This window comes from Fusarium mangiferae, assembly GCF_900044065.1.
Source record: "Fusarium mangiferae strain MRC7560 genome assembly, contig: FMAN_scaffold001, whole genome shotgun sequence".
Taxonomy (NCBI): Eukaryota; Fungi; Ascomycota; class Sordariomycetes; order Hypocreales; family Nectriaceae; genus Fusarium; species Fusarium mangiferae.
The window spans coordinates 4,183,236-4,206,014 of NW_024573921.1; the positions used below are offsets into that span (position 1 = coordinate 4,183,236).

General features: G+C 49.7%; 7 protein-coding genes across 7 annotated transcripts; 3 read left to right on the top strand and 4 right to left on the bottom strand.

Annotated features, from left to right (window-relative positions):
• Nucleotides 1-1,163: 1,163 nt before the first annotated feature.
• FMAN_01867 (uncharacterized protein) lies at nt 1,164-2,738 on the bottom strand (the record flags this gene model as incomplete). Its single annotated transcript, XM_041823811.1, has 4 exons — nt 1,164-1,812; nt 1,863-2,220; nt 2,268-2,529; nt 2,580-2,738. The coding sequence occupies 4 exons, from the start codon at nt 2,736-2,738 to the stop codon at nt 1,164-1,166; spliced, it is 1,428 nt and encodes a 475-aa protein (XP_041677214.1).
• A 3,317-nt stretch (nt 2,739-6,055) lies between these two features.
• FMAN_01868 (uncharacterized protein) lies at nt 6,056-6,433 on the bottom strand (the record flags this gene model as incomplete). Its single annotated transcript, XM_041823823.1, has 1 exon — nt 6,056-6,433. The coding sequence occupies one exon, from the start codon at nt 6,431-6,433 to the stop codon at nt 6,056-6,058; it is 378 nt and encodes a 125-aa protein (XP_041677215.1).
• A 2,364-nt stretch (nt 6,434-8,797) lies between these two features.
• FMAN_01869 (uncharacterized protein) lies at nt 8,798-9,691 on the top strand (the record flags this gene model as incomplete). Its single annotated transcript, XM_041823834.1, has 1 exon — nt 8,798-9,691. One exon carries the CDS (start codon nt 8,798-8,800, stop codon nt 9,689-9,691), a length of 894 nt encoding a protein of 297 aa, XP_041677216.1.
• Nucleotides 9,692-9,814: 123 nt separating this feature from the next.
• On the bottom strand, nt 9,815-12,045 carry FMAN_01870 (uncharacterized protein; the record flags this gene model as incomplete). The annotated part of the gene is made up of 3 exons (XM_041823845.1): nt 9,815-10,768; nt 10,815-11,773; nt 11,820-12,045. 3 exons carry the CDS (start codon nt 12,043-12,045, stop codon nt 9,815-9,817), a joined length of 2,139 nt encoding a protein of 712 aa, XP_041677217.1.
• A 2,702-nt stretch (nt 12,046-14,747) lies between these two features.
• On the top strand, nt 14,748-15,968 carry FMAN_01871 (uncharacterized protein; the record flags this gene model as incomplete). The annotated part of the gene is made up of 5 exons (XM_041823856.1): nt 14,748-14,764; nt 14,810-15,015; nt 15,076-15,144; nt 15,198-15,667; nt 15,717-15,968. 5 exons carry the CDS (start codon nt 14,748-14,750, stop codon nt 15,966-15,968), a joined length of 1,014 nt encoding a protein of 337 aa, XP_041677218.1.
• Nucleotides 15,969-16,372: 404 nt separating this feature from the next.
• Nucleotides 16,373-17,933, top strand: FMAN_01872 (putative aldehyde dehydrogenase; the record flags this gene model as incomplete). The annotated part of the gene is made up of 2 exons (XM_041823867.1): nt 16,373-16,497; nt 16,553-17,933. 2 exons carry the CDS (start codon nt 16,373-16,375, stop codon nt 17,931-17,933), a joined length of 1,506 nt encoding a protein of 501 aa, XP_041677219.1.
• Nucleotides 17,934-18,301: 368 nt separating this feature from the next.
• On the bottom strand, nt 18,302-21,427 carry FMAN_01873 (uncharacterized protein; the record flags this gene model as incomplete). Its single annotated transcript, XM_041823878.1, has 1 exon — nt 18,302-21,427. One exon carries the CDS (start codon nt 21,425-21,427, stop codon nt 18,302-18,304), a length of 3,126 nt encoding a protein of 1,041 aa, XP_041677220.1.
• Nucleotides 21,428-22,779: the final 1,352 nt, after the last annotated feature.

The window sequence follows — 22,779 nt, forward strand, 5'->3', positions numbered from 1 at the left end:
CTGATTTCTTCGTGAATCGATCATCCCCGGTCGACCTCAGCAGCAATAGCCTCAGTGGTTGGATGACTATCGACGTTACTTAATCGGGGACTCCAGCATCGGATCTGGGGTTCCCCGAATTAAGGTTGACCGTTGCATGGCCCAGGTTTAAGAGCCCCATCTCTTCTCTTCTCCCGACGATTGCCGATATCTCAAACCTCCATGTATGCCAATATCCACTTCGTAAAGTTAGTTAAATACACCATTCATGGTTTAAAGATCAGTGCTGAACTTTGGACTTCAATGAGCCGATAGGAACCAAAGTATCATCCAAAGAGGAGTCCGACTGTATAAAACATCCCTGACGTCGGCATCACCTAGCTCTCCTCTCCAACTTTCTCCAACTCAGTCAGTGGCGACTCTGCATTGAAAACTTTAAAGTTCAGACTAAGCACAGCTGCACCGTGTCATTTCAGTACTGTCCCTCATAAACTAGTCACCGCCACTCGACAGGTTAGTACGTAGTAGCTCCCGCAGATCCAGACGTCAGGATAGGTAAAATTTGATCATCGTATGACTTGACAGATGGCAGGCCAGAATCTTGATTTGGAGTACTATCTAGTTACCCACTTTAATGTGACGATGAGTTGTGGATATCGGTATCTAGACTATTGATGAACTAACGATGAAATGCGCGCAGTGGAGATGGGGAAGCGCTTAGGCTAACGGGTTTGCTGAGGTCGATATCCACAAGAGATCATGGGTCTTCATCCAGTGTTTTGCGGGGAATCTGATAGCCAAGCTTTTGGTTGAAGAAACGGTTGCGAAGTGATTGCTTGAGTCAATGGTGAACTGAGTTACCGCAAGTCTGAGCTTTGGTTGACGGGTTTGGACAGTACGATGTAAGAGTGAATAGCTATCGAAGTCTCCAAGTTTAAAATATCTCAGAACGGAGATAACCGAGTAAAATATTCCCTCATTGACACTCTGTAGCTTGGAGGAAGCAGCAGGGAAAATCTGCTGTGATTGAGATCAAGAAAAGTCACGTCGCATGGGGCTGGGTATCATAGGGTGTGAATATGATAGTAGATGTATTCTTCAACCTCTAATGCATGAATATGTTTCTCTACCCTCTAAATCCAATGCTATATAATACATAATGCCAAAAGAAAACAACGCTGCGCTTAAGTGGAATTTGAGTTATCAGCACAAGAGAAAGCAGCAGAGCCACCTGAAGCCTTGTACGAGTCGATGATACCAACGATAGATCCATAAGTACCGCCGATCATGAGGAAAGTACCCGAGACAATAACAAAAACGCTGAAAGCAACCATGAGGTACCACTTCATGTTAGGGTCACGCTTGCCCTTGGCCCAGTTGTCATACAGCCACATGAAGCCGTACAGCTGGAACGACATAAGCGTACCGAGCAGGGCACCAACAAGAGAGACGAGACCACCGAAGACGGGAATACCGGAGGCAATCAGATAGGCGATCACGGTGGTGATGATGGTGCAGGCGAGCCAAGTTCCCCAGTGGATAGCGCTGTTGGAAGAGAGATGCTTTGTTCCTCGGAGGAGACGGACGAAGACGTATTTAGCGGCGAAGTGAATGACGAGGACGGTTGTTGCGAGAAGACCGGGGAGGGAGATGCCGTAGGCGACGCGCTTGATGAGATGGCCGGCGGAACCGAGGGCTGGTGAGGCGACGTATGAGCCGCAGTAGAGGTAAACGACGCAGCCGATGACGATGTAAGTGATGGTGACACCTGCTTGGCAGATGAGGAGGGATCGAGTATAATGCTCAGGACGCTTCATCTCAGCAGCGATGGCACTTTGAAAGTTAGCTTGCTAAATCACATATTGCAGTTGAGATAAACTTACAAGAATCCGGGAGTTCCAGCATAGGCAAAGATGAGAGATGAGATGGAAGAGATGGCCTCAGTGAAACTGGGGTTTCCAACAACCTTCCAGTCAGACTTCCAGTGACCCTCCTGGGGAGCAGCTGCAGGACGATCCTGAACACCAACGGCAATAGTGACGGTGAAAATGGCAGTCATGATGCAAACGAGGCCGACCCAGGCAAGCATGCTGATGCGGCCGAGGGTGCGAACACTGGCCAGCAGGAATCCGCAGATAGCAGCGACAGCGACGAAGACAGCAGTGCAAGTACCGTGAAGAGAGACGGCGTTGAGACCGATTGAGATACCGAGCATACCAGAGCCCGCAACGAAGATCCAGACTGAGCTGTTAGCTGATGTCGTGATGGTATAAGAGGGGAGTACATACAGAGGCAGAATGCAATACCGAAGATCTCGCGTCCGACGCGGCCGAAGATCAGAAAGCCTGCATCATCGATACCGTAGATTTGAGGATGGTTGCGCTTAAAAACACCGATCATGTAGTCGGACCAGGTTGTGATGGCGGCGATGACGATGAGGCAGATGATGCCGGGGAGGATACCGAGGACGTCGAAGACAGCTGGGATGGACAGAACGCCGAGACCGACCTGGGTCTTCATCATGAGAGCGACGGTGCCGATCCAGCCGACCTAGGGATGTTAGTTGAATTGAAGATTTTCATGGTGTTGGTGTGACGTACAGCGCGGTAGTTGGGGCCTTCATCGGTGATATCACCAAAGACATCATCGTGGACTTGGGCTTCACCAGCGATGGAAGGGGTGTTGTTCAAAGCTGGCTGATCATTCTCGTAATCATGCTTGAGGTCCTTCTCAGCAGGACCGCTAGAGTATTGCGACATGTTGAAGGAGCAAAGCTAATTGACCAACAAACAACTTAAAAGATTGAAGAGAGGGAGGGATAGTAGGCGAAGGAGGAAGAGAGAGTGGAATGTGGAGGAGATGAAGCAACAAAGTCTGGGGATTGTGGACACAACTTATACAAGCTCCTCCCAAGCTCAGACAAGTTGAAGTCGATCCTATACAGCAAGTCTAGCTGATAAAGTTGGTCTTTGCCCCCCTAGTCGATCCCCGTGGTGATTTACCCAAGAGAGGCTAGTGAGTGATACGAGTGATACGCTGAGGAAAAAAACCTGGCAGGCAATTCGGTGTTGGCGAGGCTTATCTGGGTGTGTGGAGTAAGTCCCCCTCAGACAACTCTCCTCTGGCGCTGGAGTGCACCTCTTGGCTACTCCATGTCCCCATGGGGTTCCCCGTACATACCAGACCAAAATTCGCGGAGAAAGAGGGTCTCAGTACGATTGACGAGCCAGAGCAGAAAATCGCCATTGTCTAGACTGTCAGTTGAGAATTGTCATCACGTAAAAGAAAACAAGGCACTTTCGCCAGAAATTGAAGCTATGACGTTGGAAGTTCCACTGGGAATAGCGAGTCAGGCGTTGCTCCGCGGTGCATTGCTCCCCATAATTCGAAGCGGCAGAGCCCCATTGGCTGAGGCGTCAGTTTCTATTACCCCATTGCTCCGCAGTCGGGAGCTGATCCGGTCTCCAAAATATCCACAACCCCAATTTTCCACGCTCCATCAGACACGAGAGCTTCATTATTATTGTGGAATTCGTTACCAATATGTATCACTCTCTCCTCCCAGCGGAGTACGGGAAACGGCCGAGTCCACTCCGAGACCCCTTGATTAAATACCAGTGCGTTTATCATAAAATGGCCTGCTTTCCCAGGTGGTCTCATCTCTCTTTTTACAATGGCACCTACTTACGAAGGAAAATATTGCAAAGGAAACAAAAACAAGGCTGACGTCGGTGCAGCCGAGACTGGCAAATTTTCCATGCACGGCATTACTCCTCGGCAGTCGGAAATAAGACACAGTGGTAAAAAAGAGGCGCGTCTCCAAACTTTACCTTGATGCGGTATCCTTCTGGAACAATTCGCGCATGCATCAGGGATGCGAGATGGTTGGCTGCGAACGATTGGGGAGGGGGGCAGGCGTCGCAGATCACCGACCATTCCGGGGATCACCCTGTAAAGCTTACAGCACAAGTTAGGGGTTTTGACTTTGAACCGATGCTATCCCATCGGGAAGGCCTCCGCGCGTTGCTGATGAACTGACTTTATCAGCGAGGCATTTTCCCAACTGATAAGTACTGTTTGGTCAGTGCATTTGGGATGAAACGTTGGAGAAGCGGAAATCGTCGGTATGATAGCAGACAGCGTATGTTTTTATTTGCTGGAATCTCCAAATTATATGCACAGACATCGAAGCAGTCAGTGACCCTTTGAAGAGCGGAACCGTTTCCGATAAACCGTAACGGCAACTCCGTAATCAACGGATGCCCTGCCGCGCTATCTCGCATATCTTAGGTAGTCGTCAATTCTCATCACCGTGCTCTGCCTGCTCTGTATGGTAATCTCGGAAGATGACTGCAGGGTCCGGCCTAGGTCCCGATGTTAGGTTGCGTGATGTCTATATCGCCTCTGAGCAATTCTTTATGTAAATGTGGTCTCACCACCAAAACACCACCAGATTCCAACGGAATGTTTTCTGTTTCTAGAAGCTCAAGAAAAGACTGGTGATTTTCAGTTCAGCTGCTGAACTGGTGATTATCACGAGGTTGGTCCGGTCGCGGCAATGGTACCGAGATCATGGTTGATACCTAATATACCCTCCTTGGCACACATGAAGCTTTCTTGGCGATATCCCACGTTGTTATCAACTGCACTTTGTAATGCAACGTATTGTTGGGGCTGATAATAATGGTCATAGCTTGGGGGAATCGCTCACGTAATGGATATCGTGTTCATGCATGATCTGTGCTGTGCGGAAGGGGGCGAAGCTGGTGGAGCTGAGCATGAGCTGAGGTATTTGTGTGATGACAGATTTCGATAACATTGGCTTTGTCCGATGAATCCGAGCTGCCTTTGAGAGAGTAGGCTTGTGATGGTATGTGCAGATAGCTAGCGGACAGTCTCGAATATGAAGAGTATGATGCAGTGATGGCTGAGTTCCTGTTCCTACTGCAGCAAAGGCACAGTAATCATCATACTGCAGGTTCTTAGACAAAGCGTCCATATTCTCATGAAACCGAACGAATCTACTGTCTATTTATCAAGTTTCTTTCCCCTCTGACGGTTTGTTTCGGCTCATCATCGTGACAGATGCATCGAAACTACCCAATACCCTATTCCTAATTTAATCCAAAGAGGCTCAAGGCATTTTCATCTCTCTTAACGTTAACCTAGAGGTCTAGACCAAGTCAATCGAAAAAGGCAAGTAATATACATTTGCCAAGCCGGCTGAGGAATCATGCCAATGCTGGAATCTGCCATCCATGAAAGTGTCAAGTGATAGATCCTGGGGGGTGTTCATCAGACCCTTTCTCCGCTCCCCGCACGTGTCAATTCTCCAGTTTCTTAGCATTCGCCAAGTTATCCACTTGCCTTTTTGCTATGTGTGGAGTTTACGACATGTTCGTTTGCTCAACGTGGAATCCGAATGAGTAAGCCACCGCGGTCAGATGCATGCCAAGTTCGGGCTTCAGCAGTAAGGTAAGGGAAAGATAATATTTGTGATTTGGGGTTCTAAATAGGTCAAGTGGCTATCTGATTTCATTCCACTTCCTGTTGCGCTGCGCCTGGGCCATCTCTTGGTAGGCTACTTGTTGATGGAGCGCACAAAGAGTACCTCACGATTGATGACTTTATCGTAAGGCGATATTGCTATTGCAGCCTAACGCGGGCTTCCAAGTACACGTTACAGTCATCTGGTAGAGATATTACATAAACGTCCATGTCAAAGTCATGGATAGCATCGGGCCTCGGATATCCGATGCAGGCAGACACGGAGCCTCAACATATACCGAGGTATGGTTGCAAACCTCTTTTTTATAAGTGCATTATAGTTAAGCATGGCGCAGGCCAATGAACCAAATGTTCTGTGGATCTGTTGAACACTCAATTCAAAATTATTACAAGTGTTTATGCTCATATCTAAATAAGCTTAAAATCCTCCTAACCTCAATTATAATGACCTTAACTTGTATTCGACAAATCATGGTACAATTATTATTCTGAAAGTTGAACCGAATCAACCCAAGCTTCAGAGCCCGCTATGCACATAAATCCCATATGGAGAGCCAAACCACCCTGATCAATCTGGCTTTGAGTATACGTACATGTATACGATATCTCCTGCCACTGATTGATAGTACCCGGCTGTGTTGTCGTCGAGTCCAAGATTGGTGATCGTGGGAGGACCAGCTGCTTCTGTAGTAGTGGTAACTTTAGAAGTTGTTGTGCTCTCGGTGGTAGTGAGGGTTGATACTGTAGTTGAGATAGATGCTGTAGCAGTGAGTTCTCGTGACGAGGTTGTTATGTCGACTCTACTTTCGGTAATGGTGGAGCTAATATCTACAGTTGATGAAGTTTCTGTGTCAAAAACGGCGTTGGTAGTAGCGTCTTGTGTAACTGTGGTCATCCCAGTGCTGCTCTCAATAACAGTGGAGCTTAGTTCCGTAGCTGAAATCATTGAAATTATAGTAGTAGGAGAGCCTTCTGTGGTGGTGGGTTACTCAGTACTACTCTCGGTGACCTCAGAGGTCAGTTCTCTGGTTGACAAGGTCTCTGTAGTTAGAACAGCGATAGTGGTAGTGCACTTCGAGAAGGTTGGTGTCTCTGTAGGGCTCAATGATAGCAGAGCTTAGTTCTGCCGTTGTGGTTGGCTCCATGTTGCTCTCGATAATAGAAGATGTCAGGGCTATACTTGGGTTACCGTTGTTAAAATAGCGGGAGCGGCAGTGGTAGTAGTAAGATCCTTTGACTTAGTTGACGTTTGCCTGGTGCTCTCAGACCGGTCAGTAGTAAAGGCCAAGTAATCAATAGAGGAAACCTGAGTCGTCGAGAGACTAATATCGGTAGTAGTTGTTGTCCTAGTGGAAGTGGACATATTCTCCACCGTGGTCAAAATATCAGTCGCCCTGGGTCTCGGTTTACATGGGCCGGCCTCAGTGTCTCCCACCAAGAGCGCTGCTAGAAAGCATTCATGATAGTCCTGGCAGTCATTTTCGACAGTTATCACCGCACTCAGAAGATGAAAGACAAGGAACAGCAACGGGTAAAAGAGTAAAATAATTAAGATCTAAGACAGAAATAACTCCTATTTATTATTAACACAAAGAAAAGTAAGCATCCTCGCTTGAAGAGCGTTCGGATCACATCATGTTGTGAATTTTCTCTGTAGGTGCTAAACTATTGGCAATAGTGTCAGCTTGGCGACAATAGTAGCACTGCTTTCCAAGGAAAATATCAGGAGCGCTTCAGCTGCCAATTCTCAGTTTGATTCGTATTGGCTCGCTTATATCTACAGAGGAAACCTTAGCATGCTTAAGAAAAGCTTCGAAAACTCTAAGATTAAACAAAGCCGGTTGAGTATTCCATCGGAGTTAGGTAAGTTTAACCTTGTCTTAACAATTAACGTCATATTCCGAAGCGGCAATAACTGCCGTATATAACACAGCTCTTTGAAGGATTTTCCTTGCTGTCAATAGACAGATTGTAATAGAGGCTTCAATTATACAGTGTAGCATCAGCACAATAGTTTTTCGAAACATTGAGACCCAATTGAAACCTAACTAGTTCTATAACCTCTAAGGATTGCCTAATCTTGCACCGTTGGCTGGTTGAGACACCATTTGCCTGAAGTAGTGTTACATTTTGATAGGCTTGGCACGGGCGTCTTCTCAAGCAGAAACTTGCATGTCTCTAGGGGTGATAATTGGCTGGTCTGATTTAACCAGCAACCCGATGACCACAACCATAGACTGCAAGGCTGTTGGTTTATTAAACACATTACTCTAACCACGGTGCATGCCTCAGCAAAGAGATATGAGCTTAAAGCTCTGAAGGTTGCGTATAGTCTAGTTGAAAAGGCTAAACAGGACCTGCTTCCATTATCTCGTAAACGTTTGAGTTTCATTCCAAATCTGTGTGGCGGCCCTTGAAAGGTCAAAAAGCTCAAGTCAAGTTTCGTGTCCTCGCCATGTTTGCTAGTATCATATGTTTTGAGCTTATGACCAGCAATCAGTAAAGTAGCCCGAGTATTGCACAAAACGAACAAAAAGCTGGAAAAGCAGATACTGCTTTATGCCTTTCTAGTCCAGCTTTAGTGACCCGAGAAGACATAAGTGACAAAGCCCCCGAAGCCCAATCGAATCGAATTCTTCACTCTGACAACCCGAGATTCTGGGCCAATTAGATAGCAAGACGCGAAATGCGGTAAAACTGATGGTGATTTGTTCTACCATTAACTACGATGTTATAGAGTCACGAAACTCGCCCCAAAGAATGCAGCGGGCCTGGCATGCGATGCACCTATTTATATACATGACTAAAACCTCCAGGGTTTGTGTTATTGTTATACGGTCAAATAGCCAACTCCTTCGCGATGCTTGAAAACACAGAGGTCGCTGTGCAGGGTGCTTTCGCACAGGCCGTAAGACGGAGATTCGATTGTGACGATCCCGTGTGCTTGGACCCAATTAGCAACTCTCGAACAGGAAGGACAGAACTCTGACTAACAAAGTGCCCTACCTTCATTTCTCTGCCTCTTTTTGACTTTGGTCTAACAGATTAGGCGTTGTGTGGCAGCTGATAGATACCCCACCAAAATACGGTTGGCAAGCATCTCCGCCCACGTCGTGGAGACTTACCTATTTTGACAAAACTATCATCTCGAGACTGATAGAGAACAACGCGGGGCATACCAATTGGTAAGGGAATGATAAAAAGAAGAAGCATATAATAGACAACAAGAAACAAGAGTTTATTATTAAAAACTTCATCTCACATCACTCAATTACTCACCTATCCAAGTGTCTCTCACAAATCAGACACAATGGCCCCCCAAGAACTCACAGGCATCCTAGTCGCCCTGATAACCCCCTTCAAACCCGACGGCACAGTCGATCTCCCCGCCCTCGACGCCCACATCCAGCGTCAAATCTCCGCCGGCGTGCACGGCCTAGTCCCCGGCGGCAGCACCGGTGAATTCACAGCCCTCACCCTGCAAGAGCGCAAAGATGTCCTCGACCAATGCGTCAAGTCAGCCGCTGGCCGCGTCCCCGTCGTCGCTGGCATCGGTGACCTCACCACTTCCGGCGTTGTAGAGCTCGCCAAGCACGCTGCTGAGGTTGGAGCCGCTGCTACTATGATTGTGCCGCCGTTCTATGATGCGCCTAATCTGAAGCAGTTGAGGGAGATGTTTGGGGAGATTTACAAGGAGAGTGGATTGCCCATTATGTACTACAACATCCCCAGTGCGAGCGGTGTCAGCCTATCACCTGCAGAGATCGCTGGTCTTTCAGATGTTGGCGTCAAGTATCTTAAGGATACTTCCGGAAATGCACCCGCTCTTACAGATCTTCTTTTCCACCATCACAACGACATCACTGCCCTCAACGGCTGGGACACCCTGACTTTCTATGGTCTCTGCGCCGGTGCCAAGGGCTCAGTCTGGGGAACTACCAACGTCCTCCCCGAACTTTCAGTGCAGCTTTGGAACGCTATCGCTGTTGATGGTGACTTGAAGAAGGGACGTGAGCTTTGGTCCAAGATCTTCCCTGTCTGCAAGTTCTTGGAAGCGCATCATTATGGCGCTGGTATCAAGACTGGTATGGAGTTGCAGGGCTGGAAGACGGGAGGTCTGCGAAAGCCGTTTGCTCTATTGGAGGATGATGAGACGGCTGAGCTTGCGCAGCTTCTTAAGGATGCGGGTGTCAAGTTGGCTTGAATGGACCTAGCTTTGCATTATGGAGTTTAATGATTAAAATAGTAAAATAGACAGGATGGCTTTATGAAAGTTCAAGAAGATAGCTGCAGATCTAAAAACCGAATCAGGCATCAATACCATATTCTAAGCTAGACTCTCCTGAACAAGACTCTGCCAACTCGTAGTCCAATCCCCAGACTGCTTCCTCCTCTCCCATATCAACGGCACTACAACCCCAGCCGGCCTATTCGTAAAATATACGCCCTTGTCATCCGTAACCCCCAAACACTTCAACGCTCGTTCCTGCAAATCCGGACTCACAGCTTCACAAGCCGCCACGAAAGCCGGCCATGCCAAACTCGTCGCGAAGTCCTGATCATCGATCAACTCACTCAAGCACGGCTCAAGATACTCCAGAGTCTTTCGGACAAGGTCTTGAAGGATCATGGCGTTCATGTCGTAGACTCTTCGGTAAAAGTATATCACCAACGCCTGGTGAATTGCGAGTGTCATGGAGCGGACTTGAGGATGGCGGACGAGATCTTCATCACCTGTTGGCATCTTGACGGGTTCTGTTGGATCGAGGGTTGAAGGCCAGGCCCAGATCCTGTTTTCAAGGGTTTTGGTATGTTTGGAGAGTGCTTCTGATATTGAAGGATTGCAGCGTGCAACAGTCTCAAGACGGTTCTTCTCATTAGACAACGAGACTGTTTGTGACAAGAGCGTCATAAGCGACTCGGGTATTCCATAGATAACTGGATAAAGAGTTTGAGTCCATCGACCTTGAACTTCGAGATGGATGTCATTGTATCCAAGCTCATCGGTCTTTTCCTGAGCGGGATCAAGACCCATGTTCAAACCCTCTTCGGTGATACGGAATGTTCGGAATTGCTCACGGCCTTGGATCTCTGAAGAGCTTTCGGGGAGAGGCTCGCTCCAGAGGGATATACTCTCTGCGATCACACGAAGATGAGTGTACATGTGGTGCAGAAGACGGGATTTGAAGGGGTTTTGGGCTTGGTTTGCTAGACCGCGCAGACGGATGAGGCGTTCTGCGTCGAGGAGGAATATACGGAATGCACGAGCTCCGTTGTGTAACTAAGCCTGTTAGTCGTTATTCGTCAGTGGGAGACAGGGGTCTTACTGAAGTCATCGCCATGGCGAGGATAGCCATCAAAAGTTCCTTGTAACTCGCCTGTCTCGGTCCAAACATCTCATGCTGCAATGCCTGCCGAAGATGGTTCTGCGCTCGCTCATGATTCTTCAACCCGATTTCTTTCCAATCCGCTGATAAAGAATTCGGTGCCTTTGACATGTGAAGTTGCAGTGCACTATGAGCAAGAAGAGTATAAAATATCGACGAGCGGGTGTGAGAAGCTTCATTCCATAGCGATAGCTCAGCAAATGTCTCAAGCGCGCAAGGAAGAAAGATAATCTCCCAAGGAGACTTGCGTTTTGCTTGCATTGTCGAGCGTTGGCCGGCGATGTGCTGTCTGTAGTGGCGAAGTAATGGCTCTGCTTCTTCTGGAAGGCCGGAGTGGCTTGTGATATTTCTTGGGTATGGGACGACTTCGTTCATTGGAACTTGTAGACTTGGGTCGATAGAATCTTCTTGCGCGGTAGTATCGTTGCCCATGACTTGGGATATGAAGCCCGGACTGAAGAGTGCTAACCCTTCAGCGCCCATTGGATCATCGACAAAGAAGTTTGCCATAGAATCATGCATGTTCATCTGATCACCCGCTGTCATCTCTTCAGGATTGATGTTGAAGTTTGCATCCAACGAGTGTGTAAAGATATCCAGGTCGTCTTCGGGCAATTGATCCGGCCAATCTGTTCGCTGAATCTCTTCAATGAAACCGTCGGTCTCAGCATACATGCTCGTCGATGTGTTATCAGTATTAGTATCCGGCGAGCACTCAATCGTATCCAATGTCAACTCCTTCGTTTCAACAGACTGAAAGACCCCAAAAGGACCTTTCATCAGCGCATCTCCAACATCACTCTTCTCACACGCAGAATCAATATCCGCCAATAACGCCAACGCCGTCCTCTTCCCCAAGCTCCCTTTTAACTCATCACTCATCAACCGTCTCTCGCTCTCTACATTCATCAGTCATCAGTCACCAAAACGGAACGGAGCACTTACCGGAGAATAGTGGATACCGATACTCCGAGCCCCGATGACTCTGTTGCAGGTCCGGACGAACAGCATCATCCCTGATCCAAAACAGCCGCGCTCCGTAGCCTCCACACGCAAGCCCCAGTCGTTTACAGGTCCCACATTCAGGCTGAGCCTCGTCGCATTTTGCGTGGCGCGAACGACATGTTCGACAACCTGTGAAAGTCCGTGTTCGCTCGACTTTTTTGGGCATCTTAGATAGGAAAGTGGAGAAGCAGGACAAGATGAGATGAGGGAAAAATTGGATTGATTTTGTTTTGGGTTGACTGCTTCTTCTGACGAGGGAGATCGATCCCGGGGGAGGGAGGTTGTGTTATTGTGCTGTTGATGAGATGGCGAAAAGGGAATGTTTCCGCGGGGTGGGGTAGCCGCTTATCGGAGTGGCCGTGGCGAGGGACATTTGGAGGTTAGCTTGAGCCAGTCAAGGTAGCCCTTTGGAGACTCTGAAGTCTTCTCGAGTCTATGCCTTTGTGGGAGAAAATAGCCCAAGGGCAATCGCTCATGTTTGACTGGCTGATTACTAGTCCTTTCTGATAACCGTAACACTTTGGAGGGCAGAGGTATGTCTATGTTAACGCGCTGGCGTGCAAGGCGCCGATCCGAGTACTGTCATATCAGCAGCTCAATTTCTTTGCACGGCTACTTCCACCCCATAATATGATCTATTATACGTGCTGTAGGAGAGGAGTATAAACAATCATTCCCTCAGTCTGAAAGGGGACAAGATCCCAAGATCAAGCTTTAAGACAAATGCTGATAATGGCAAGCCGACAGGGAGAACTACTGACATCAACACTAGAGAATTAATCTATCTGTTCTTGACCAGTAATCCAAGCTATTCCTTCCCAACCATAGTGTCTTAAAATCCTTTAGATCTGATACTGTACATAGCTAAGTCAGCTTCCAATTTCATCATCATATCGAAGTTCTCCAGCATCCCTCCAATTGTTGAAAAGTTTCGCTTGGTCTGGAGCTTTTGCGTACTGGCTGATTTCGCCATGTAACAAGCGCGCTTTGAAGAGCGTCTTCGCCCTATCTGTGACCATAAAACAAAAGTAGCGAACTACAGTTGTAGATAGAGTTCCAGAGCAGTATCGCAGGCAACTATATAGTCGATTGCTGCCTACCAGGTTAGACTTTAGGCTGCCAACACAGGTGAGAAGGACATGATAGTCTTCTTTAAAACAGATGCTTCTACCTACGAAGCTTCCACGATGAATAATTAGTCTCAGTGTCGTAGGTATGGCCGATTGCGAGCCTGGAAAATAGATCGGGATCTCGACGTCTTGAACCAGCCTTACTTGTTGCGACGAACCAGGAAAGGATATCCTCTGATACTCAATGTAAAGAGTTCTGCAACCTCTCAAAAAGCTCTTGGTTAAGCACCAACCGAGACTCTCAAAGAAACTCATTGTTGCCGTTGACGTACGCTCAACCGCTGGCTGAAAACACAGGTGATAAATGAGAACACGATAATTATTTTCCCAATACAAGCTTTTATCTAGAAACTTCCACGATGACCAATAATTCTTGCTTCAACTGGTCAAACAATGAATAGAGAATGTCGCTAAACTGGGCAAGCGTCTGCTCAACGTTTACAACAAGAACCCCGAGAGATCTAATTTCGAATTCCAGTTGCAACCGCATCAGTTGCTTCTATTGCTTCCTTCCATGCCATTTGACGGAAGGTCTGAGCCACTGCTGTAGTCGGAAAGATACTGATGCTTTCCGGTGGGTGTTCCAACAAAACAGACAATGTCACACTTCGCTTGAGTGTTGCAGCAGAGGCTCAGACCCGAGTTGCGCAATCGTGCAGGATGGGTTCTTTAAACTATATAACGTGGTGAAAGCCTCTTATGCTAAATGCAATATGCCTCCTTCGACACCGAAGACCTCAATCCCAAGGCTGCAAAGTCAAGCTGCTACACCAGCAGCATCGGAAAACAGTATAACCCGAGAGTATGTGCCTCTGACCAAGCATAGCCTCTTTGCTTTTCTCATCAGCATCACTCAACCCACGAATACATGCAGGTGATCTCCAAGCAGTCAGACGATAGCCGAACTGTGAGCGAATAATTTCCAAACCCCCATTTCGTAGGGCCAAGTAAGGTACTTGAGATCTGTCCTAGAAATTTTCAACATAAGCGAATGATATGAGTTCATCCCAAATACTTTGTTAGAGTCTCTGGACCCATTTTGGATATCTTCCTCCTGAAGATTCAACCCTCTGTTCTGAAAGTGCAATAAGTGGCGAATACTCGGTAGGACTACCTTTCATAAACCATCTCCTTCAGTCTGTATCCTACCCTTATATTCCAAAACCACTTTACATATCATCGGCGAAGAGTGGTGCAGTGGTATCTACCTATAACCTATAACGCTCCTACAAATCCGAACCTAAAATCCTAAAAATCTCTTCCCTGCGCCACTCTTCGTTTTTGCAGGTCGTGCGTTCGAATTCACGTTCATCTATATGTCTCTCCAAACCTCAGAATGTTCTTCTATATATTTCACTGCATCCTTTTTACTTCTCATGCAGTTGGTAGTTGGTGATACGGCCAGCGACGGGTTCATCTCCACTTTGCGATGCCGCATTCCTCATCTGGAGTCGCAATTGGCGATGGATCCTCTGCAAGGCACTAAAAAGGCAAGTCTCCGCGAGCACTGCATTTGACCTCATTTATAACATCATTCATTATTCAAGTGGCTGATAAATGCATGTGCATGCAAATAAAACCAAGTAATCCATGCGCCATTATCGCCGCAGTGTCGTAATTTAGTGATGCACAGCTTAATAATATTCGTGACACAGCATACATCGATAAAACCCCATCCCCATAGCTGCAGCACCTCCATTCAGCACAGCACTCCCAACACCACGTAAACGCACGCACAATGACCTCAATCTTTCTGTAATACCCCAAATCTATTGATATTCCGCTTACTAACCCTCCCAGCACCGGCGCATCGGGCTACGTAGGCGGCCAGCTCCTCCACGAGCTCACACAAGCTCATCCCGAGTACACCATCGCGACGCTCGTGCGCGACGCCAACGCAGCTGAGACCATTGCAAAGGCGTATCCGAGAGTGCGCACTGTGGTGGGTGACCTAGATGACAGCGCGCTCGTGGAACAGGAGGCTTCACAAGCTTTGGTGGTACTGAGTCAGTGTCATGTTTCATGATGTTTTGGTGGTGTGGTGTTGCTGACGGGGGTAAACTTAGATGTTGCGTCGAATAAGCATATTGGGTCGTTGCAGGCGATTCATCGGGGATTGGCGAAGAGAGGAAATGGTAAGTTACATGAAATGAATGAGAATGAATTGGAATGAGTTAACGATGGGTAGGTTATCTGATTCAAATTTCTGGGGCGAGTTTGTTGCCTGTCAAGGACTTATCTTCACCGTCCTTCAAACCTGGTGAACCATCCAGCGAAGTCTGGGATGATCTCGATGGCGTCTCTTCCATTCTTGACCTCATCCGCAGCCACGACTCTCGCGTGGTAGACAACTACATTCTCAAGATTGCAAAAGAGACGCCTTCTGTTAAAACCGCCCTCGTTCTCCCTCCCATTATTTACGGCAAAGGTCAAGGCCCTGTCAAGCAGCGCAGCGTTCAAATCCCCGCACTCTCAAAAGTCGCGATTGAGCGAGGCCATGCCGTCAGAGCGGGTCGCGGCTTAGCAGCCTGGACAAACGTCCACGTCGCTGATCTCGCAAGACTATTTACAATTCTAGCTGAGAAGGGCGCAGAGGGGAGTGAGGATGAGAATGTCTGGGGCGAGAAGGGGATCTATCTTCCTGGTGTAGGCGAGCTGGTAAGTCGAGTACCGTCACTTCACTCAATTGATGAAGCTAACTGTTTAGACATGGGCCGACATTTCGGATAGAGTCGCCAAAGCAGCAAAGGACCAGGGCCTCATTGATACGCTTGACGTTGAAGAACTGTACAAACCAGAAGTCGACACTGCACTCCCCGCTGGTTCAGTATTCTTCGGCAGCAATGCCCGAAGCAAGCCCCGTCGCGCCACTGAAGTGTTGGGCTGGAAGCCGAAGGAGACAGGCCTTGATGACGAGATTCCTCGGGCTGTGGCTGAAGAGGCAGAGGCTCGAAAGTGAATGTAAACTAGTCTAGAATGAGATAATTGATAGACAACGAGAACATTATCTTATCTTGAGTCATATTGAACGTTGTGAGGTGTCGCTTGAGATTGGATGTAATTCTTTGCCCAGTGTGAGCAGGTCGATGGAGATTGCGGGGTTGTAGGCTTCACTTCCCTATCTCGGTAGTGGAGATGATGGCGCGGGGGAGTTAAAAAGAGAAGGTCTGCGCGATCAAGACGACGGAAACAATCGCCATTCTCATCAGTCTGTATATCAAGTTGAATTGAGAGTCAGCCAGTTATCATACTACCTATAATAGATATCTCAGGTCAAGTACAAGAGGCCCTCTCTCAAGGTTGAACACTATTGTCCGCCCATCAACACCAACCAGCTCATCTCATCACTTTCTACTGATCAAAATGGCTGCTTCAATTGAACTCACAGCTCCCAACGGAGTGAAATGGTCTCAGCCAACCGGCCTCTTCATCAACAACGAATTCGTCCCCTCATCAAGCAACAAAACCCTCACATCAATCGACCCCGCGTAAGTCCCCCTACCCCTCTGTACCTCACCCATTTACCCCACTAACACGCCCCAGCACCGAACAAGAAATCGCAACAGTGCAATCCGCAGATTCTCAAGACATCGACAGAGCCGTCAAAGCAGCCAAGGCCGCGCTGCGCCATGAATCATGGAGAGATCTCCCCGCCTCAGACAGAGGACAACTCATGGCCCGTCTCGCTGATCTGATTGAGTCCAAGCGCGAACTCTTTGCCACGATTGACGCGTGGGATAATGGCAAGACGTACATTGAGACGCTGGAGAATGATCTCGTTGAGGCTGTGGGCGTTATTCGCTATTACTCCGGCTGGGCTGATAAGACGTTCGGTCAGACGATCAACACGACGCCCAAGAAGTTTGCGTATACAATTCGTCAGCCGATTGGTGTTGTCGCGCAGATCATCCCGTGGAATTATCCTCTGTCTATGGCGACGTGGAAGCTGGGCCCCGCGTTGGCTTGTGGAAATACAGTTGTTATCAAAGCAGCGGAACAAACGCCCCTAAGTCTTCTGGTCCTGGGAGAACTCATCAAGGAAGCTGGTTTTCCGCCTGGCGTCGTCAATATCGTCAATGGTCTCGGCAAGGATACAGGCGCAGCTTTGGTGCAGCATCCATTAGTTGACAAGATTGCTTTTACGGGGTCAACAGCCACAGCAGCCAGCATCATGGGCGTCGCAGCAAAGACACTCAAAAACATAACCCTTGAGACGGGCGGGAAATCTCCGTTGATTGTGTTTGACGATGCTGAGCTTGACCAGGCTGTCAAGTGGTCGCACTTCGGCATCATGTCGAACCAAGGGCAGATCTGCACGGCGACGTCGCGAATTCTCGTGCAAGAGACTATATACGAGAAGTTCATCAAGGAATTTATCGATACACTCAACACGGTTAGCAAAGTTGGTAATCAGTGGGACAAGGAAACGTACCAAGGGCCGCAGGTGTCCAAGGTTCAGTACGAGAGAATCCTAGAGTACATCGACATTGGCAAGAAAGAGGGCGCCACAGTCGCAGCAGGCGGTCACCCTCTAAAAGTCGGAGACTCAGACAAAGGGTTTTACATTTCTCCCACTGTCTTCACAAACGTCAAGCCCTCTATGCGAGTGTTCCGCGAGGAAATCTTTGGCCCGGTTGTTGTCATTTCTACCTTCAAGACGGAGGAGGAGGCGATTGAGTTGGCGAACGATACGACTTATGGACTTGGCGCTGCTGCTTTCACGACGAATTTGGAGAAGGCCCATCGCGTTGCGGCTGCGATTGAGGCGGGAATGGTCTGGATCAACAGTTCCCAGGATTGTGACCCTCGTGTGCCGTTTGGTGGTGTGAAGCAGAGCGGCATTGGGAGGGAGCTTGGTGAGGCGGGATTGGAGGCGTATACGCAGATTAAGTCTGTTCATGTCAACATGGGAAACAGGCTGTAGATGATTGCATTTAAAATAAATACCTAGGTTTATGTCATGTCATTTTAACATCTCGCGCGCACTCAATTGAGGCACTTAGAATTGGGACCATGATGCTTCAAAACTCATCTGTATTATCGCCAACAAATAGATTGACAAAGAAAATGTAAGTAGTGGTAGTACTATACCAGTGGGATATGAACAAAAAAGAAGAAGAAAAGAAAATGCCAAAGGTAAACAAGAGGATATATATAAAAAGGACACAAGACCAGGCAACCCATCCAATCCAATCCAGTCCAGTCCAGTCCAGTCCAGTCCAATTCCCATAAAGCAATCTCGCAGACTCCATCCCAATCCCAAGCATTCATCATCTTACACTGACCAATAAATTAAGCAGATTTTGTAATGGCATACTCCTTCAGAATCTGGACTGCCTCCTCCCAGCCTCGCGAAGCAGCAATCTCAGTGACACTTCGGTCAAGCTCATCCTTCACATCAAGATCGAACCCAGCCTTCTCACCCAAAAGACGAAGGATATCCTCGTCGCCGTTCTCAACAGCCTGCATGACACCGCTCCACCCACGGTACACCTTGTTGGGGTCAGCGCCGTGCTCGAGCAGAAACTCGAGCATCTCGGAGTCGCCGCGATATCGGCGCAGGGCCTTGACGACGGGGAGATGCTCGCCGGGCGCGTTGATGTCGGCGCCGCCCTCGTTGATGAGGAACCACACGATGTCCTTGCGGTCTTCGCGGATCGCGGATGTGAGGGGTGAGAAGACACCGCCGTTCTTGTCCTCGACTGACACACCGGCTGCGAGGAGGAGCTTGACTGACTCGAGCTGGTTGGCGACGACGGCCATCTCCATGACGCCCTTGAAGGCGCGGGGCTCGGCGAGCACGGAGAGGATGCGCTTGAGCACGGGGGGATTACGGACGGCCATGCACACGGGCCAGTCCTGACCGCGAACATTGGGATCAGCACCGTGGCTGAGCAAAAAGTCCACCATCTCGAACCTGTTCTCGCGAATAGCAGTCGTCAACGGCGAGTGACCCTTGGGGTTCTTATCGTTAGGATTCATTCCCTTCTCCAGCAGCCATACGAGCGCCTCCATGTTGTTAACACCAACGGCGGTCTCGACAATGCCCTTGGGAGAGCTGAGGTTCACGCCGGCGTCGACAAGGGGGGGGAGGAATTTAAGACGGTTGTGCGTGATGCACTTGAAGGCGGGATACTCGCTGGCAGGGACGTTGGGGTCCGCCTTGTTGGCGAGGAGGAGGTGGAAGATGTCAGGACGGTTGTCGCGGATGGATGTGCAGAGGGGTGTGTAGACGCCATCCTTCTTCTGGTTGGGGTCGACCTTTGCGTTGAGGAGGACCTTGACTGACTCGATGTTGTTGACGCTGACGGCAAGCTCCATGATACCGGGTGCCTTCTTGGGGTCAGCGCCGTGCTCCAGTAAGACTTGGAGACAGGCGCTCTGATAGGTGGCGGGCCAGAGCATGTGCTTGGGACCAGGCAAGTTGGGGTTTGCGCCATGGTCGAGAAGACTGTTGACGATGTCGACGCGCGAGTTCTGAATGGCCTCGAAGAGAGCAGTCTTTCCCTCGCGACTCTTCAGATCGGGGTCAGCGCCGTAGTCGAGGATGAGATCGATGAACTTCTTGGGCGTCTTCTTGTTGATCGCGCTGCTGAGAAGCGTCTCGCCAGTAGCGGTCAATTGATTAGGGTCACCGCCGTAGATGAGAAGCAGGTGAGCAAAGTTGACCTTGTTGGCGATACAAGCAGCAGCGAGGGCAGTCTCGTTATCCTCACCCATAGCGAAGCGAGGATCAGCGCCGTACTTGAGGAGGGGAACGGCACCAGCGAGGAAAGACTTCTCCACGGCGGCGAAGAGCGGCGTTACACCATCGCGATCGGTGCCGTTGGGATCGGCGCCAAAGAGGAGGAGGAGACGAACAGCCTCGGCGTCACTGTTGAGAACAGCTTCCTTAAGAGCGAGGTGGTCAGCACCAGTATTGGGGGATACACCACGGTCCAAGAGCTGTTCAATAAGTTTGTGGTTCTTGCCGCGCACGGCGGTGAGGAGAGCGGACTTGAGGTTGGCTGCATCGGCGCCGACGGTGTTTCTCGGGTTCCAGCGGGGCATGCTGAAGGGATCGGCCTTGAGTCGCACGACCTTTGTGCCACCGTTGAGATCAAGACCCGAGAGCTCCTCGAGAGATATTTCACTATCTGACACGGCGGTGTGCTGCGACCGTGTCTCGTGATGTTCATCAAAGGTGCTCATGCGGTCGAAGGTACCGGTAGTACCAGAGTGGTAACGCTCATTAGAGGCGATTGAACTGGCAGTGTTGTGATGGTGACCGGTAAATGAACGAGCATCTGCGTGTTGCAGTGAAGCAGCAAGGGTGTCATCGCGCACAGACGACGATCGCTCCGCCCAGGGAAGGGGAGGCAATGGGGGTTGAGAACCCATCGACACGGCGCTATGTCCTTCTACACCACGATATTGCGACGCAGAAGAAGGTATGTACTGCGAACCACCGTGATTCGAACCACCGTGATCAGAGAGCTTTGATCTCGGCGCCATGCCAGCACGGGTATCCATGCGGTCGAGGGCGGCAGCGAGGCCAGTGTAGCCGATACCGAGCTCATTCTCAATCTTCTCATTACCCAGACTCCACTGAAACATGAGCGCACTCATACGCAGACTCTCGCGTGTGCGTCCAAGGGCGCTGATCATCTTCTCGATGTCGTTGTCGCCAAAGATGCGGCCCCAGCCACGACGCATGCGGCCCATGGCGCCCTTGCGCTCGTTCTCGAGGAACTTGCCGAGCATCTGGTCCAGCAGCTGGAAGTCGGCCTGCGTCACGCGGAACTTCTTGCTCAGCTCTGAGATGACGTCGCCGGGGAAGGTCTGCTGGTTGCGGATGCACTCGCCGAGCCCGGCCTCAATGGAGAAGAGGATTTCGCACGTGTCGAGGAAGTCGTGGGCGAGGGTGTCGAGGCCGTGCGGCTGCTTGGTCACCATGGTGAGGTACTCGAGCATGCGCACTGAGATGCGGTCGCCGAGCGCCGTGGTCTTGTGGCATAGCTCCAGGCAGGCGCTCTGCGCCTTTGTCGAATTGGCCATGACGTTGCTCTTCTTGCTGGTGAGCGATCTCTGGGCTGAAGCGACGGCGGTGGTGGTGGAGTTGGTGGTGACGCTGGGGACTGCCTTCTGCGATGTTGTAGGCGCAGTAGTAGGGCTCTGCAGAGGACTAGCAACGTGGACCTGCGAGGAGACAGGGACGATCTGCTTCTTCTGAGGAGTTCTAGGTCGTGTGACGGTTGTGACCTTTGCGATGGATGGGGCGACGGGGAGGACAGGACTGCTCGGGGACGAGGGTAGGCCAAGAGCTTCCTTTGATACGAGGGAGAAGGACTCGCGGGGACCTAGAGCAAGGGCTTCGATGAAAGAGTATTCCTTGTCGTGTCTCTCTGCAGCAGCTTGAGCAGTTCCCACGGCGGTCATTATTCTGTATATAAAAACGAATGGGAAGGCCAAGCTGGGCTGGGGGGAGAGGGGATCTTGTTCCCTTTGAGCGAGTGGGCGAAAAAGAGATACAAAGCTGTTTTAGCTTCAAAAATGGGGAGGTCAATCAGCCTTTATGGCGCTTTTTTGCTCTTTGGAACCAGTTCCACACCCAGAGATCGGGTCTGGTGCATGCCAGTCGAGAATTCCTACCGTCAGGTACCGCACTGTACGTCCAACATGAGAGAGTGTGCAGTCTGGTTGGTATGGTTCCCAGGTCTAGTTCCCTGACGGAAGTTGTCTAAGGCGGAACGGATCTGCCGGCCTGGACGAGTAGTGTCAAGCCCAAGATCCCAGGGGGTCCACACCCGTCAGCTCCCCCCATCGAGGCGAGCTACCCAAGGACTAGGGGAACCCCTGTCACAGAGCAGATCGACGCTTTGACTGTAAGACCATATGCCACGGACCCTGGGTCTCTGGCGATGGTGAGGGGAAGTTGGGCGACGCGATGTGATGTCGTTAAGTAAACGGGGACGGGTGTATTACCAGCCTGGGTCAAGTACGATATCCATTCCAAGGCATGAGCTGCAAGGAAAGATAACGATCCGATATGGAGAAACGAGTGGGAATAAAGCGGTAGGGAGAGATGGATGCATCAGATACCGTAAACATGAAACTAAAGCGTAGTGCACGCAGGCAATAGAGACATGTACGCTCGGACGAAGCGCATGCAACCACGATAACTGAGCACACTCAAATCTCAGCACTGAGGAAGCTAGTCACCCAAATGTTGAGTGTTTACTCTGTAGGTGCTGTAGAGTAACAGAGGCACAGCCCGGGGACAAATCACATCGTCACCCGAGGGGCAGGGCCTGCTGCACATTAAGCTTTGCAGGGATGCAGGGGAGAAGTCTAGAGAGTCCCGGGCTTATCCCCAATCGTCAGCAAATTTCACAGGGTCCGTGTCACACATTTCACAGTGCAACGCGAATTGTTCAGCTGGTCCTGTTTGGCCGAGGCTACACTGTGTCCAGATCTATCTGTTGTTAGCGTCTCCAGCTAGCGCACAGGGTGCACAGTAGCGTGAAGCACAGCGGGGTCATCACGATCACAAGTTCGAGTCGGGATTAAAGCCTGTGAGGTTCAATGGTTGCAAAATGAGAGCCTGCAGAAAATGGACATTTCTCTTGGTCATCACTCAGTCGTGACTCTTTCGCCTGAAACATTTTAAACGCAAGGGTTGCTTTATAGGAAAGATCTGCTCAATGGGGGAAGTCTAGTTTGCGAGCCACCACCACTGAACAGCCGCTGTAAGCCTCCATGGCGACAGACTCTGGCGCTAGAGTAGAGCA